The sequence below is a fragment of the Trachemys scripta genome, chromosome 2 (assembly GCF_013100865.1).
Source record: "Trachemys scripta elegans isolate TJP31775 chromosome 2, CAS_Tse_1.0, whole genome shotgun sequence".
NCBI classification, from domain to species: Eukaryota; Metazoa; Chordata; order Testudines; family Emydidae; genus Trachemys; species Trachemys scripta.
Window position 1 is genome coordinate 168,909,216 of NC_048299.1, and position 16,415 is coordinate 168,925,630.

At 44.5% G+C, this 16,415-nt stretch overlaps 1 protein-coding gene across 1 annotated transcript in view; it reads right to left on the reverse strand.

The window, feature by feature from the left end:
* F13A1 (coagulation factor XIII A chain) overlaps positions 1 to 10,101 on the reverse strand; it is a 129,215-nt gene extending 119,114 nt beyond the window's left edge. The window contains exon 1 of the mRNA XM_034762261.1: positions 10,004 to 10,101. Coding sequence (XP_034618152.1) covers positions 10,004 to 10,085 — 82 coding nt within the window. The 5' untranslated portion in view covers positions 10,086 to 10,101. The remainder of the gene's footprint in view (positions 1 to 10,003) is intronic.
* Between the last annotated feature and the right edge of the window lie 6,314 nt (positions 10,102 to 16,415).

Consider the following 16,415-nt stretch of genomic DNA (forward strand, 5'->3'; position numbering starts at 1 on the left):
AAGAACAGGAGTACTTGTGGCACCTTAGAGACTAACAAATTTATTAGAGCATAAGCTTTCGTGGACTACAGCCCACTTCTTCGGATGCATACAGAATATGCATTCTATATGCATCCGAAGAAGTGGGCTGTAGTCCACGAAAGCTTATGCTCTAATAAATTTGTTAGTCTCTAAGGTGCCACAAGTACTCCTGTTCTTCTTTTTGCGGATACAGACTAACACGGCTGTTACTCTAAAAGACTCCATGAAGTCCACTAGGGATACTGCTATTGATTTTACACTAAAAGAGCACAGAAACTGTGGTGTTGGATGGCAGAATAGAACCCTAAGATAAATAAGACAGAATAAAAGATTCCCCCACAAAAGTTGTCGTACATATCTGAGTGCAGCCTTAGCGCTACTAAATGCTTTATCGCCAACTTAAAAAGTAGGGTTCACAAAAGAGCCATCTCAGTGATTAGACAGGGCAGCAAAGAGCTAAAAGTCAGTTATGGGCCCCCCGCAAAATTGAAGAGATTTTATGAAAAATATATGTGTGGCAGAAGCGAGGGCATATGACCCACCGTTGTTAAACATGGGTGATAAACTCTGAGTTCTAGCAGCACGGTGAAGTTGACTGAAAGAAGCTGGTGGCTGCTGTTAGATCTTGGTTAACAATGGGTTCGCAGATACATTTTGTGAACAAACACCAGAGAGCGGGAGAAAGAGAAAGAGGCTAAATTCTGCTCTCTGCTATCCTGTTTTGAAAGCAGAGGAAGTGGGGGTCTGTCCACTACAAATCTCCACTCTCTTTTCCTCCCTTCCCCAGGGGTGTTGGGAGGTGAGGGTCCTCAGCAGCTTGTAGAATTGGGCCCATGAACAGGAGCATGGTGTACCCTATCTGCTGCTTATTCATTAGCCAGCCCTCTCATCTATCACTCTCATCAGCCCTATGGAGAGGATCCAGGGAAGAGAGGATTCTCAGCACCAATGTGGGTCACACTTTAGAGGCACAGCAAGGTCTGCTCCATAACACTCCCTTCTGAGATCCCACTCGGGCATTGTGTCTCCTCCAGCTTCCTGCACCAGCCACAGTTGGCTTTGGTCTCTTACTATTATTATTTATTTATTTGTGCCACAGTAATGCCTAGATATGCAAACCAAGACTGCGGCCCGGCTCTGCTAGGTGCTGCACAACCAGATAGTAAGGGATAGTCCATGTACCAAAGGATTTACAATCTGAGTAGAAAAGGCAGACAATAGGAGGGAGAGAGGAAGTATAATTATCTCCATTTTACAGATGTGCAACTGTGGCTCAGAGAGAGAGTTTAAGTGACCTGCCCAAGGTGGAAATGAGCCCTAATCTGTTGAATCCCAGTCCAGTACTTCAATCACAAAGCCATCCTTTCTCTCATTGTGTGCCCCTTCTTTGAAGAAATGAATAAGACACTACAAGCCATTTCTAGGAAGTTGCCACTGCTGTTATCTCAACATCTGAATCCTAGATTTACATATCTGAAAGAAAAATACAATCAACCCATTAGCCTTCCAGATTAGGATAGTAAAACCAAAATGGTCATGGACATTGAGTTAAATCTGGGGAAAGAAATTGAAGGAAAATGTCATATAGGTTAGCAACCCCCAAAAGCATGTAAATAACTGCACTGCAATGTTCTATATAATAGGACATGCCTGGTCCCAGTTTTGGAGGAAAGGTGTGCCAAACAATGTACTGTTTCTGGAGGTTTGAAGGTTTCTCTGGCATATTAAAGCAAATCTTTTTGAAAGACCTCATATACAGCTTGTTTTATTTTCACTATATTTAGAGCAAAAGATGTCCTTTCAGTCCAGATGAGTTGTATTTCAGATGAAGGAAAACAATATAGCAACTAAGGCCCTAAAGTTATGAGTTCTTACTATTTAAGAATTGCCCTGGCACTAAGGCCTTTTAGAAAAGATAGAACATTGGGCTAAGAGAATAAAAACCCAAGATCAAACAGCAAATTTCTTCAATAGTCGGAGGGAACTCAGAGTGGCTGCAGACTCTCGCAAGAGTGTACCACCGGTGCAGATAAAGAGATTTCTCCCTATTGCCTGTCTGTGAATTAATTAATTAAACATTAAATGAATATGGAATATAAATATTATATGATGTGCCAGATACAGCATTAATATAGGGAACTTGCTGGAATCTAACATTATTCTTAAAATGGGCATAAAATGGAAGTCAACTGGACAATCCTGTTAAGAAAGAAAGGGCTTGTGTTCATATTGATTTCTTTTAGTTTAAGTGGTAAAGTGAAGAAGGCTAATGTTTGCAATCAAGCATGTTTATGCTATCAAGTTAGTGAAATACACCTGTGCTGAAAGAGGCAGTAAACGGAACTGAAACCAAATAGTGTGTGTATAAGGACACTTGATCACAGAATGGAATAATCAGAAATGTTACTGTTTGATTAATAATGCCCAGACTGAGCTCAGCCATATATACCAAAGTCCACCATTGTTGTTAAAATGTGGAGAACAGAAATGGAAAATTTATACAGCTGTTCCGGTGTACTGGAGAACAACAGCTCTTTAAGTGACTTTGCGTTGTATAATGGACTGTTAAAACAAGTTTAAGGAGCATCAGAGACTATGGAGGGACTTTGTATATATTACATGAACTTTCAACTGGACATTTCAGCAGCTAGTAGAGTGTTGATGAAGAATCTGCAACTTGTGCATGCATAACTGCAAAGCTGGCCCAGGGATGCACCACAAAAGGGCCACGGAAAGCGGTTTGCAGAGGTAAGTTGCTGACTGGATCAAACCAGCAAGCGTTCAAGGTATGTCCCAAGATTGTTGCATCAATAGATATGGCCTACTTTGTCTTACACAAGCTGGTGAGACAAGATGTGCTCCCAAAAGCCAAAGACACTTGGAAGGGAGAATACTGAGGTCCTCGGCCTGCCACCCAGGAGTCCTCCTGGTGACATAAAGTGCCTATCTCAGAGACACACCTTTAACTGTCTCTTCCTATTTTCCAACAATACAGGGTGCCCACTAGCACACCAAGAAAAGAGTATAGTTGTGTCCATCCTTCGCTCCTCCTGTGTTTGCAGCATCAACTCCTGTTATGAACAATAACAAAGCTGTAAGCTGACAGCCGAGCAAAGATCTGGTGATAAGTAACACACAGACTTTTTCTTGGGTGATGACTCAAATCAGTCAATTGACCATTTTCTGAAACTGGGTATCTAATTAATAAGGAAGTGTACATGCTTTTGCATGTGTGTTAAAGATTGTCACAGAGTTATAGTGTGTGTCAGTGTTTTGTAACAGGTTCCAATCAAGATTGTTGTAAGATAACTTTGAAACTGAACTCGGATTGTGGGACATTGTACATGTGTCTACCATAATTAATGGTTTCATACAGCCTTTCAGCTTCTAGGTGCATACCAACATAAAACAGATCAAGTGTACAAGCCTCTTGAACTGCACTCAGTCTATACAGTCTGTCATAAATGTAGGAGTTTAGGTAGTTAGGAGCATTAATCAGATCCTGGGGCTAATATCATTCATCAGGAAATAGGTAACAAGGGTTGACTACTAAAGGTCCATTGGGAAGGAGACCTTGGTGAATTGGCATGTAAGTAATTGATCAAATTATCTTGTGATTTAGCTTTGGATTGTTTTTTCTTTGCAGCTTGGATAACCAACTGGCACATGTGAGGCCATATTCTGAGGGACTCAGTCAAAAATTTTAAACAAAGTCACCTTCCCAAGACCCGAGATCGAGTATAAGTGTTGTTTTCTATTGTGGTTGTATGATTAGATTCCAAAAACCTGAATGGTTATATCAACCAACTTTCTAGCTGGTTCAATACCATTTTTGCCTTCTTATAGCCTATACTACTAGTTGCTGTTGTTAAGGTTAGTTAATAAAACTTGATATAACTAAATTAAACTCTCAATTCCTTTTCTTTAGTTAAGCAATTGAAATTAAAAGAACCCTAAGAAAGATGATACAGATAATCAGTTAAATAGTCGCTTAACTAAGGTTTGTTTTATACCCTTTCTTTCTTACAGCAAGAAAGACAAAAATCACAGATAGAGCACAGCATGTTACTCTGTAAGAGCCATCTTGAATTGCTGCACAGCCACCCTCCCGCTCCCACACACAGACAACAACCTGGGCAACTCCTTACTTTTAAAGGTATAGCACACAAGACCAGAACCACTCTACATTCACCTAACCATATACACTAATCATCTTTTTCTTTCTCCAGCAGCACATGTGGACCTTTAAAAAAAGCTAGATTGCTTCCTGAGTTAATGCAAAAATGTCCATGGAGCAAATATCTAAGTGGAAATTTATTCCTCAGTGAAGAGGGAGCAGCATGATCAAATGCTCTTTCAGTTTTTCCACTCACCCACACACCCTTATAGCAACATTGCAGGACTACAGCTGTGACACATGTCAAAATCCAGGAGGCCAGGATAAATGCAGTAACAGTTCCAGGATGCTGTGGGAGTCATTACTATCAGCTGCTATTGTTTTTCTCTGGAAACTATAGTTCACGAGCCAGTACAAAACCAGATGCCATGTGGCATAAGTCAGGAAAATAACATGCCACCACTGCAATAATGTATGGACACTGGCAGATGACAGACACTGAGGTCAAAAAAAATAAAGAGGGGCTAGTCCATGAAAGTTCTTTGAAAAGATTTCATAGCGTTTTTTAAATGAATCAAAAAAATGTTACAGGTAACCAATGTAACAACTTTAGAACAAGGGTAATTGAAATTATAGCAGCAACATGAGAGACTCAGATGCAGTGATGGAACTTTATACCTTATGGTCTTTACACTCACAGTGTCTGCAGTTGCTACCCTGGTTTTCTCCCTGGCATGACCCACAGAAAGAGCAGTGGCCCCAAACCCTACATTTTACAACGAGTGACACTGCAAGATTTGGTGATGACTGTAGCACAGTTCATGTTGACCCTGGGCTATTAAATCCCACTGTCCTAGGTACTGTACCCAGTCAGTTACTAGATATCCCAAACTAGGAAGGGATACAGCTGGTATTGCTTTGATCGTCTAGCTCAGTGGTTCTCAAACTAGGGCAACCACTTGTTCAGGGAAAGCCCCTGGCGGGCCGGGCCGGTTTGTTTACCTGCTGCGTCCGCAGGTTCGGCTGATAGCGGCTCCCACTAGCCGCGGTTTGCTGCTCCAGGCCAATGGGGGCTGCAGGAAGGGCGGCCAGCACATCCCTCGGCCCGCGCCACTTCCTGCAGCCCCCACTGGCCTGGGACGGCAACCCGCGGCCAGTGGGAGCCGTGATCGGCTGAACCTGCGGACGCGGCAGGTAAACAAACCGGCCCGGCCCACCAGGGGCTTTCTCTGAACAAGCAGCGGCCCTAGTTTGAGAACCACTGTTATAGCTCATTCACACTGCATAGTTCCTTTAAAAACTGTGATCATGGAGCAACCTAGAAATAATTCTAGCTATAATTTTTTGTTGTTTTGCTAAGCCAGGAATAAAGATGGTAACCCAATGTACTGAGAAATAATCCACGATTTCCTACCAATGCCAATGAATTATACTAATCTGTATAACTAAAGAAATGTGCACCTCCTAATACCAAGTGCTATCAAACAGGAATTTGAATTGTATATGCTTTGCACCTGCAGGCCTATCCATCTATTTAGGGCTTTGAAACGGCTGTACTTTTGTGCTTTACCTGCAACATTGTGAGGGCTTAGAGCAGTTTGTTTTCACTAAGTTGCTTCCTGGACTGTTCTTTTCCCCTAGTTACTTGCAAATGAGTCACTTATCTTCTTTGGAAAAACAAATCATTCTGGGCAGGGAAGGCAACATGCATTCAAGACAAAGATTTCTCTTTGACCCACTTTCAGAGTTCTTCATTCTGGACTTTCATATTTAATAGCCCAGTTAAAACACACACACGCATGCAAACCTCTCTTTGATTACATGTGGACGATAGCTTTTCCTCATATTTTGATAACCTAACTAAACATCTCCATGATGGCAAAGTTTCAACGTATATTTTAGGAAGTTTTTTTATGCATTGAAAAAAAAGGGGGGGATTCTTTGCTGCTGTTTAGATTCCTCCCTTTGTGCTATCATTTCTATTAACTGGATCTGGGGTGTGTAATTTTTGAAGCTATGGTATTAAAACATTAGTAAATAAGCATTTTTGCAATGAATAAAAAATGACTAGAAATACATATTCAATTTTAAAAAGTAAGGTACATTTAAAAACATGTGGATAATCTTGTATCATAAAGAGGGGTTCTTCTGGCCCTCCTTATTAATTCAAAACTCTCATTGATGTAATGGGAGTTTTGCCTGAGCAAAAAATGCATGATCAGATCCTCAGCCAGGCTGGATTAAATTTTCAGAGTGGTGCTTGCATAGTTAGGATGGATGTGCAACGTCGTGCTAACATTAATGGGAGTTGCAGGCATAGTTCCCCAGGCATGTTGCTAAAAATGTCCTTCTGTAAGTGCTACAACCCTTTTTTTAGCTTAAAAAGGGTACTGGCTGTCCTACAGAAGGGGAGCATCACGCTTGGTTGAGGTTGCAGAGCGAGTGCTCCTCTCTCTACAGGAAGAGCAGCAAATGTCAGCTCCCCACCTTCATTTACACTTTGATCAATAAAGTTGCTGGCAGTGAAAACTGTCATGCATGGTAAGAAAAGAAACGGTTTCCCTCTAATGAAAAAGGCATAGGGCAAAATCCTCCTATATTTAATGTGGATAGGAGATACATTCTAACATGGTACTCTTACATTCTCACATTAAATGATAGTCATGGTGCTGACAGTATTTTTAAGGTTGCAAAGCAACTTTCATTGCATCAGATACCCGGACTGACATTAAGTAATGTCATGTAATTACTTGAGGAGTAAGATACTACTCAACATCAGTAAATATATCTGAATCAGGCCCATTGCAAAACCTTCTTTTCACTCACTCGTAACTGCCTGAAAACTACTCCATTTGCATGACACTTCACTTCAGCCCAAAGATCAATCATTCTGAAAAGCTTGCTAAAATTCTGCTTTCCATTTGGCATTTCCAGAGCATGTTTTTCACTAGTTATAATATTTTTCATATTTTTTGAGGGAGGAGTTGTTTGTTTTGCATTCAGGCAAATAAACAGGGGCTTGTTTTGAAGCCTTTAAAACATGCCCTCACTGTGAGCGTGCTTGGCAAGTTTGAAGGAACTTAGTTCAGACACTTGTGCTCCTAATGCTTTAACAAGAAGATCCCAGAAAACGTTTTCCCCACAATATAAGAAACTCCATTCCTCATGGGGCTCCATGCCTGCAGAGAGGAGTGGTGTGGGACTAGATAATTGACTCATTTGTTTCCCTGTTTAAATAAAATGCCCTCTCAGAACCATAACTAGGAAGGGAGGTAACACCACAATTATACATTAAGTGCACTTGTTGGATATCTTTATACTATGTTCCTGAAATATATGCTAAATCTATTGATACTATAGTACAGTCTGTGTGTGTCTATGTGCATGCATGCCCAGTGTCTCCCTGAAGAGGAACCAGGTTTCTGCTCTTCTGAATTTTTAATTTTTTTAATATATAAGATTCCTGACCCCTGCTGCAATCTTATGCATTCCACAGACAAGCAATTTGCTCCTTAGTATTTTTACAAGCCCTACGGATAAGTAATCTCTGGTAGAGATAATTAAGCAGTCTAGCAACAGTGCAAATCCATCAGAAACAGGGAAATAACCTCAAGTTTTCCTTTGCTGTGCTAGTGGAATTTTAACAAGGGCTTCTCATGGCCTCCTACTCATCTCTTCCAGCGCATCACTGGCCATATTAGAAAACCGCCTGGGTCCTGATTCAAAGCTCATTAGAGTCAATGGAAGTCTTTTCATTGACATCAATGGGCACTGTATCAGATTCATACTATCCCTATGCATGGTATCCCACCTATGGCTAGAATGTGGTAGATTTATGTGTCTATGCAAGCAGAGCAAAAGGGACCTCCCCCCAGTACCCAACACTTGGCTGAGCACAACCACATCTAAGTGAAAGGACCACATGAGGCTAGCAGTACTAGCAACCCCAAAGGGGCATAAAGAAAGTGGGGCCATAGCTGAAGCTTGTGGGCATTGACCAGCATGATGTGCCTTCTTAAAGAGTGACTTTAAAGTGCATGCCAAATGCCTCCTAAAACCCTTACTGGATTGATGTAGAGCTCCATACTGACCCCAGCACTGGGCCATTTCTACGGTAGACATACCTTAACACAGTGGTGGGCAACCAGCGGGCCAATAGGGTGATCTGATTGCGGGCCGCAAAACATTTTGCTGACGTTGATCGTCCCCAGGCACAGCCCCTCGCAGCTCCCAGTGGCCATGGTTCGCCGTTCCTGGCCAATGGGAGCTGCGGGGAGCGGTGGGCCTCAGGGACGTGTGGGCTGCAGGTTGCCCACCACTACCTTAACACAAGAGAGCTGGTAGTGCTTTGACAACTGAAATGGGGAAAGGAAGCAGAGGAGAAATGGAGGAGATGGTGGGTTTACAATAGGATCTGAGTTAGGGAGGTTGAAGAGAGTGGAAAGAGGGTGCTGGATAGGTTGAAAAGGTTTGGAAGTTCTGGAGAGCCATCTGGATTTATAGATACTTATTTGATTACTTGAAGCAAATCTCCAAACTTTTGGGGTGGGGTTTATTCAGAGCTAGAGCCCTACCAAATTCAGGGCCATGAAAAACTTGTCACGGACCATGAAATCTGGTCTCTCCCTGTAAAATCTGGTCTTTTGTGTGCTTTTACCCTATACTACGCAGATTTCATTGGGGAGACCAGCATTTCTCAAAACCCTAGTTCCTAGCTGAAATTATAGAGCAGTTCTTTTAATCTAGTCTCAGTTTTTCCTCTCTTCTAGTCCTTTCCACTGTATCATCGTATTTCCATTGATCCTTCATGCACAAAAAGCACCAAATTCTGCTCTTTCACCTGTGTTAATCCAGAGGATCACCATTAAAGTCAATGGAGTTACTCCAGATTTACACCAGTGTAACTGCCAGCAAAATTTGGCCAATTGATTTGAGAAAAGATTTGCTTAGTAGAAGGGACATACTGTACCTCTTTGCAGACTTTTATTTTAATCTTGCTTGAGTATGGGTGAGAGAGAGAATTTTGATTCCTAAGCACCTCACTCATATGCCTACCTTGCAATGATTGAAGTCAGATAGATGACAGCAGAAGACTGTGCTCTGCACACTGAGTAAAAAATGACTGAGGGTTTAGTGGGATTTTAAAAGGATGCAGATGGATGCTTGAATAAAAATACAAAAAAAGTTCCTGTGTATGAAAGAACAACCACATCATTGGCACATGACAACATTGATCTAACACAGACAGAGAGTTAAATTATGCCTCATCCTGGATGGGAGTAATAGATACTGGAGAGCGTAGAGGGAACCTTTTTCCTTGTCCCTTCCCTCTCTTGCCCTGGGCACCTATGCAGGAGAGAGTCACCATTTGGCTTCCAGTGCACAAGAGAAGAAAAGGACTAGCACTGTATCCTATGCTCAATGACCCCTGCAAAAGGAGTGCTTTGGGGCAGGATGTAGGCCGGGCCAGGGATATACCCCCACATGTGGCAGAATGATATTTTAAAAGTGTGCAAAGGCCACTTCTTACTTTGCTCTGTCCCCAGCTCCCAGAAAGAGCTGCACCTAATACAAGCATAATGCCTTCCAGCACTGCTTCCTTAGCTAATTTACCTCTGTCCCCTCCAAAGCATGGCACAGTCTGACTGGAAGCAAAATTTGGCCCTGAAGATGTACACTGATGACATTACATTAATATACAGTTCTCATATTCTTCTATAAAACCCCAGGCATTATCATTAAACACTGTTACGCTGTGCTGAGTAATTCTTAATTCAGTTTTTTAGATATGACATAAGACCAAGGTCCTGACCGTCCACTGTCACCGTCATTAAACATATTATGGCACTTTTTGCACGTGCTTACCCTCATTCCTGGCCAAATTCCAATCAGAGTAATTACATTCTTCCGAGCATAGTGTTGCTTTGTGCTGTAAAACAACTGCCATATCCCAACTTGAAGCAGCTGCATTGCCATGTCAGGTGAAGCAATCCTTGGGCATAATCTGAAAAGCATTCGCTTTTAGACTCTTGTGGATGAAAGGTGCCATATAACTGTAAGACCAAAAATAATAACAACAGATATAACTTACGAGGTTGGGAATTGCAATCACTTGTGTGAATTTGCTGTACAACGCCAAAAGATCTGAAGCACATCTACTGTTATTGTGAGGGGGATATAGGCACAGATTCTGATTTCACATACAGTGGAGAAATTCCACTGCATGTTGAAGAATTGAACAGAGTTCAGAAAACTATTCAAGGGCTGGAGAAAATGCCTTACCCTGGGAGACATAAAGAGCTCAATTAAAGAGAAGATTTAGGGCTTGGCTATGCTTGCAAGTTAGAGAGCATTAAGTCAGCCCCAGGCGCCCTAACTCCTGAGGTGTCCACACTGGCAAGGCATGTAGAGCGCCCAGACTCCACAGCTGGAGGGCCCCTGGTAATCCACCTCCATGAGAAGCTTAACTGTTGCTGCGCCCCGGCTGGAGCACCGCGGCGCCAGTGTGGACGCCTTGGTCTGTTAATGCGCTCTGATCGGCCTCCAGAAGTGTCCCACAATGCTTATTCTAGCCACTCTGGTCATCACTTTGAACTCTACTGCCCTGCTCTCAGGTGACCAACCATCAGAACCACCCTTTAAATTCTCTGGGAATTTTGAAATTCGCCTTCCTGTTTGCTCTGCAAGGCATCTTTCCAGGTGACCATGCCTCCACTCACCAGGCAATCTCCAGCATGGAGCAACGGCGAGGTGCTGGACCTCATCAGTGTTTGGGGGGGAGGAAGCTGTCCAGTCATAACTGCGCTCCAGCCATAGGAATTACGATACCTTCGGGCAGATATCAAGGGACATGATGGAAAGGGGCCATGATCGGGACGCACTGCAGTGCAGGGTTAAAGTGAAGGAGATGCAGAATGCCTACCACAAAGCATGGAAGGCAAACCGCCGCTCCGGTGCTGCCCCCACCACCTGCCATTTCTACAAAGAGCTGGATGCGATACTTGGGGAGACCCCACCTCCACTCCGAAGAGCACCATGGACACTTCAGAGGCCGTAGCAGCCCAGAGTTCAACAAGGTTGATGCATGCAGCCAGGAGCTGTTCTCAAGCCAAGAGGAAGGTAGCCAGTTGCAGCGGACGGTGCTTGTGAAAGAACAAACACCAGAGGAGGTGTCCGGTAAGTGGCTTTTATTTTGGGAAGGAAGTTGTTCGGTGTGGGCTCTTGGGGCGAGAAGGGCTAGGGCTGCGTACATGCCTAGATGCGGAATAGAGAGTTGATGTGCTCTCTCACATCGCGGAAATCAGCCTCAGTGATCTCTTCAAAGGTCTCATGCAGAAAATGGGCAATCCGCTTGCACAGGTTCCTTGGCGGAGCTACTGTGCTCCTTGTCCCAGTAAGTGTAACATGTCTACACCACTGTGCCATGACAGGCGGGGGGACCATTGCTGTACGCAGGCAAGCTGCATAAGGGCCAGGGTGGAAGCCACATTGTAGTGAAGACCCTCCCTTGCTTCCCAGGTCACCCTCAGCAGCGAGATATCTTCCAGGACAAACTCATCCTGTGGAAAATCTGGGGACAGTGTTCAGTATAAGGGCCCCCTGCAGCTGTTGGCTCTCCCCAAGGCACAGAAACCCAGAGGACAGTATGGCCGTGAAACAATCAGTCCCCTTGCCCCTGTGCTTACTCACCATTTTGTGACTCCTGTGGGTTATGTGTGCTCGCTTTGGGATGGGCAATTTCTGCTATTGTGTACACTGTAGTTGTCTTAAAGTATGGCCGAATCATTGCTCTGTCTGGTGTGAACAATGCTGCCCCTGTTAAGTGCTGCATTTTGGCTTTACAGATGCAACCTTGAGATCCTTGTTATCAACGGCTGAAAGACTCCAAAGAATCAGGAAGCGTCCGCGAAGAAGCAAAGAGGACCTGCTGCATGAAGTCATGCAGTAGTCCCATAATGAAAATCAAAAAGTGCAGGAGTGGTGGGAAACTGAAAGGAGGCTCCACCAGCAGAATGCGGATCGCTGGCACCAAATCACGGAGTGGCTGCTAAGTATCATGGAGCACCAAGCAGACTCGATACCGGCGCTCGTAGCAATACAGATGGAGCACATCCGCGCCTGCCCCCCCTTGCAGCCCTTGTCCCAAAACTCTTTCTCTTGTGCCCCCAGGTCCCCGCCAACCTACTTTCCCCAACATCTGGGTTCTTATCGCCACCAGCTGCCTCCAACACCTATAGCTTCACCACCCAGCCCTGCAAACTACGACCCTTACCCACTGTACTCAACCCCCATCACCATGCATTTTAGCCAGCCTGAAGTGCAGCACTCATTGCACGGCACTCCAGACAGGAAGGCTGAATATGATAACAGGACATATGCAAATCTGGGATTGTCCCGTTCCCCACCCCACCCCCTTCCCGCCTCCCACACTGCACAGATGTGTCATGCCCTTTCTGTTTCCCAAGCAGTTGTGCTTCTTTTCAATAAATGAATTTTTTGGCGTTGAAAACATTCTTTTTTGCATTAAGTAAAAGATACCGTAGCCCAGGAAAGCAACAGGCACTGCAAGTCAGCGCATCATACGTAGCAAACACAGATGCCTACTAGCATTGGAACCACTGCACTTCACTCCCATGCAGGGCACCAAACATTACTAGTGGCTTTCAGCATCGAATTGCTCCCTCCAGGCATCTCTAATCCTTACAGCCCCGCGCTGGGCCCCTCTAATAGCCCTGGTCTCTGGCTGTTCAAATTCAGCCTCCAGGTGTTGAACCTTTGAGGTCCATGCCTGAGTGAAGCTTTCATCCATCCCTTCATAAATGTTATGGAGGGTACGGCACGCGACTATAACCGTGCAGATGTTGTCATCGTCCAGGTCCAGCTTCCCATACAGACAGCGCCAGCGGCCTTTTAAATGGCCAAAAGCACATTCAACAGTCATTCTGCACCAACTCAGCCTGTTGATGAACAGCTCCTTGCTGCTGTCAAGGCTCCCTGTGTAGGGTTTCATGAGCCACAGCATTAAATGGTAAGTGGAGTCTCCACGAATCACAATGGGCATTTCGACTTCCCCTACGGTGATCTCCTGGTCTGGGAAGAGTGTCCCAGCTTGCAGCTTCCTGAACAGGCCTGTGTTCTGAAAGATGCATGTGCCATGCACCTTTCCGGACCAGCCTACATTAATGTCCATGAAACGCCCATGGTGATTCACAAGCACCTGGAGAACTATAGAGAAATACCCCTTCCAATTTATGTACTCAGAGGCTACGTGGGCTAGTGCCAGAATTGGAATATGCGTCCCATCTATCGCCCCTCCGCAGTTAGGGAAACCCATTTGTGCAAAGCCAGCCAGAATGTCACACACGTTGCCCAGAGTTACGGTTCTTCTGAGTGGGATGCAATTAATGGCCCTGCAAACTTGCATCAACATGATTTCAACAGTTGACTTTCCCACTCCAAACTGGTTAGCGATGGATCGGTGGCTGTCTGGAGTTGCCAGCTTCCAGATTGCAATAGCCACCCGCTTCTCCACTGGCAGGGCAGCTCTCAATCTCGTGTCCTTGTACTGCAGGGTGGGAGTGAGCTCCTCACACAGTCCCATGAAAGTGGCTTTCCTCATCTGAAAGTTCTGCAGCCAGTGCTTGTCATCCCAGACTTGCATGACGATGTGATCCCACCACTCAGTGCTTGTTTCCCGAGCCCAAAAGCAGCGTTCCACTGTGGTGAACATGTCCGTGAATGCCACAAGCAATCTTGTGTTATATGCATTACGCAAGTCGACATCATTGTCGGACTCCTCACTGTCAGTTTGTAGCTTAAGGAGTAACTCGACTGCAATTCGTGACATGCTGGCGAGACCCATCAGCACATTCCTCACAAGTTCAGGATCCATTCCCGCAGACCGAAAGGGAAGACAGAGCGCACAGTACAAAAAAGCGTTGAAAGATGGTGCCAAATGTGGACGGAAGCACAGGGATTGCTGGCATGCGAACCGATGCATCACGGGACATTGGGACAGGACCCAGAATGCCATGCAGCCCCCCACCTCCTTCCCACAAGCCGCAGCATCACAATGGGAAGAGGTGCTCTGTGGGATAGCTGCCCATAATGCATCACTCCCAATGCCGCTGCAAGTGCTGCAAATGTGGCCACGCCACTGCGCTTGCAGCTGACAGCATGAACACATGGTAGCGCTTTTCCTGCTGCCGTCTCCGAGGGCTGGTTTAACTCACAGCGCTCTACATCTGCAAGTGTAGCCGTGCCCTAAGTTTTGACTAATAAAGTCCATCATGTAGGTGAAAACAATGCTGTGTGGCATGAGGGCTTATTTGTTTTTTATGTTTACTTGAAATAAGAACGGGGGTCATTCTCCTGAGGTGTTTGTTAAAGGGAACCGAACATAGGTATTTTATCTTATACTCACTGAATAACTTTCCTTAAGGATGCATAAAATATCAGGCCTTATTCTACCTAGACTTCTACTGAGTTCACTGGGAGCAGGACTAGGCCCTTCATCCTGTACAATGTATAAACTGGGATTTTTAAGCAATGGGCACCATGGGTTCATGAACCTATTAGTTCTGACTTTCTCCCTCTTTTCTTTCCTCCATACTGGTTCATCAGTGGAGGCCAGTCTCCCCCTCCAATTGCCACAACTCACCAGCAGCCTACCTCCACCAGACTTCCAAGAAGCATGGCAGGATCCCACTTGATGTCCACTGCACATTGGAGGAGTCCATTCTCAGCTCTCATGAGGCAGAGCTCCAGTTATCAGTTGAGGAGATGCTGGTCCTGTTGTGCTAGAACAAGCAGGCTGCTCAACTGGGACTCTGAATATAGTGGAGGCTAGAGGGTGAGTGGAATGGGCTGCCCACTTATACTTGAGCCTGAAGAGATGAGGCTCAAGGCTGAATGGGGCTGGCAGACAGCCTTGTCTTCGCCAATGCCCAAGAAAACTTGCTGCCACAGGTCAGAAGCAAGTGTGATATTGAGAGATGTAAGGGAGCTGCCCCATCCCCTGCTGTAAACAAGAGAGTTTCCGGAACGTCACATGCTCAACAATCCTTCATTCTTCAACTGAACTAAGTTACAGGGGAAGATGATAGCGTCTGTGAAGTGAATGGAAACAGGAAGCAGTGACTTGGATATTTCTCACCTTGCGGGTGGTAGGGTTGGAGTGGATTCTCTCAATCTGGAAAAAAATGGTTTTGCAGTTGTTTTAATTAGAGTAATTCTACTCTGAAAAGTGACCCTATTCCATATTTACTCTTTCTCAATTATTCCCATAGGAATGGCCAAGTTTTGCCCTCAGCTTCATTTGTGCCAGCCTGATGATAACTGAGGGCAGAATGGGACTCTGCAGACACTCACTTCCCAAGTCAAAAGCTATTTCTCTAGCTGCCAGCACAGCAAACTCAACCTGCAGTTTGATATTTCAGTTCAATATTTTCTGTTTTTTTCCCCAGTTTGTGCATTTGACAGCACTTTGCGTATTGTCACTTTCACTCTTTTTCATGTTTAATCAGCTAGCTAGTCAGCATCCCTTGCTGGTTGTTTGGGTTTTTCACATGACAGTGGAGAGAAAAATATTTTTAAAAATACAGGACAGTGTATCTGTAAAACCTCAAAAATTGGCAGGGAGAATCTGGGTCAAGTGCAGTACTTGAAATTACATGTAACTCTTTCTGTTAATTGATTAGATTTCAAATTGATGGTGACTTGTAAAGCAAGATCCTTGAATGAAGAGACATTATTCCTTACCTGTAAGCAGCATTTTTACTGATGAACAAGTTTAATCTCTAATTTGACTGTATTTTGCTTAGGTTATTCTTGGAAAGGCATGAGGGAAAAATGAGCCTGCAGAATTTTTGGGTGTCAGGCTAGATGTCTTCAAGATTCTTGTCAATGTGGCAGATGGGAATGCCGTAGTGCTTAACTTAAAGATACTTACGACTTGAGACAGAGGAGAAGTACCTGGCTGGAAGGAAAACTCTAAATGCAAGGGAGAGACTCAAGCATGATGCAGTGAGCGTGAGTTTGTTGACATGAAAGGCACACCAGGGGGTTTCCACGTGGGGTAGCCTGAGTGAGAATGTTGTCTCTTTCTCTTCTTTGGTGGAAGCCCGTTGGAGGTTGGGAGTTCTTTCTGTGCTAGGGCTGACGATGAATCTAGACTTCAGTCTGTGTTGTATGCCTACCTAGAGATTTTTTAATAGTCACACTATATTGTTTGGAAAAATTCTCAAAAAAGGCTGCTCTGAAAACAAACAAGGCTTAC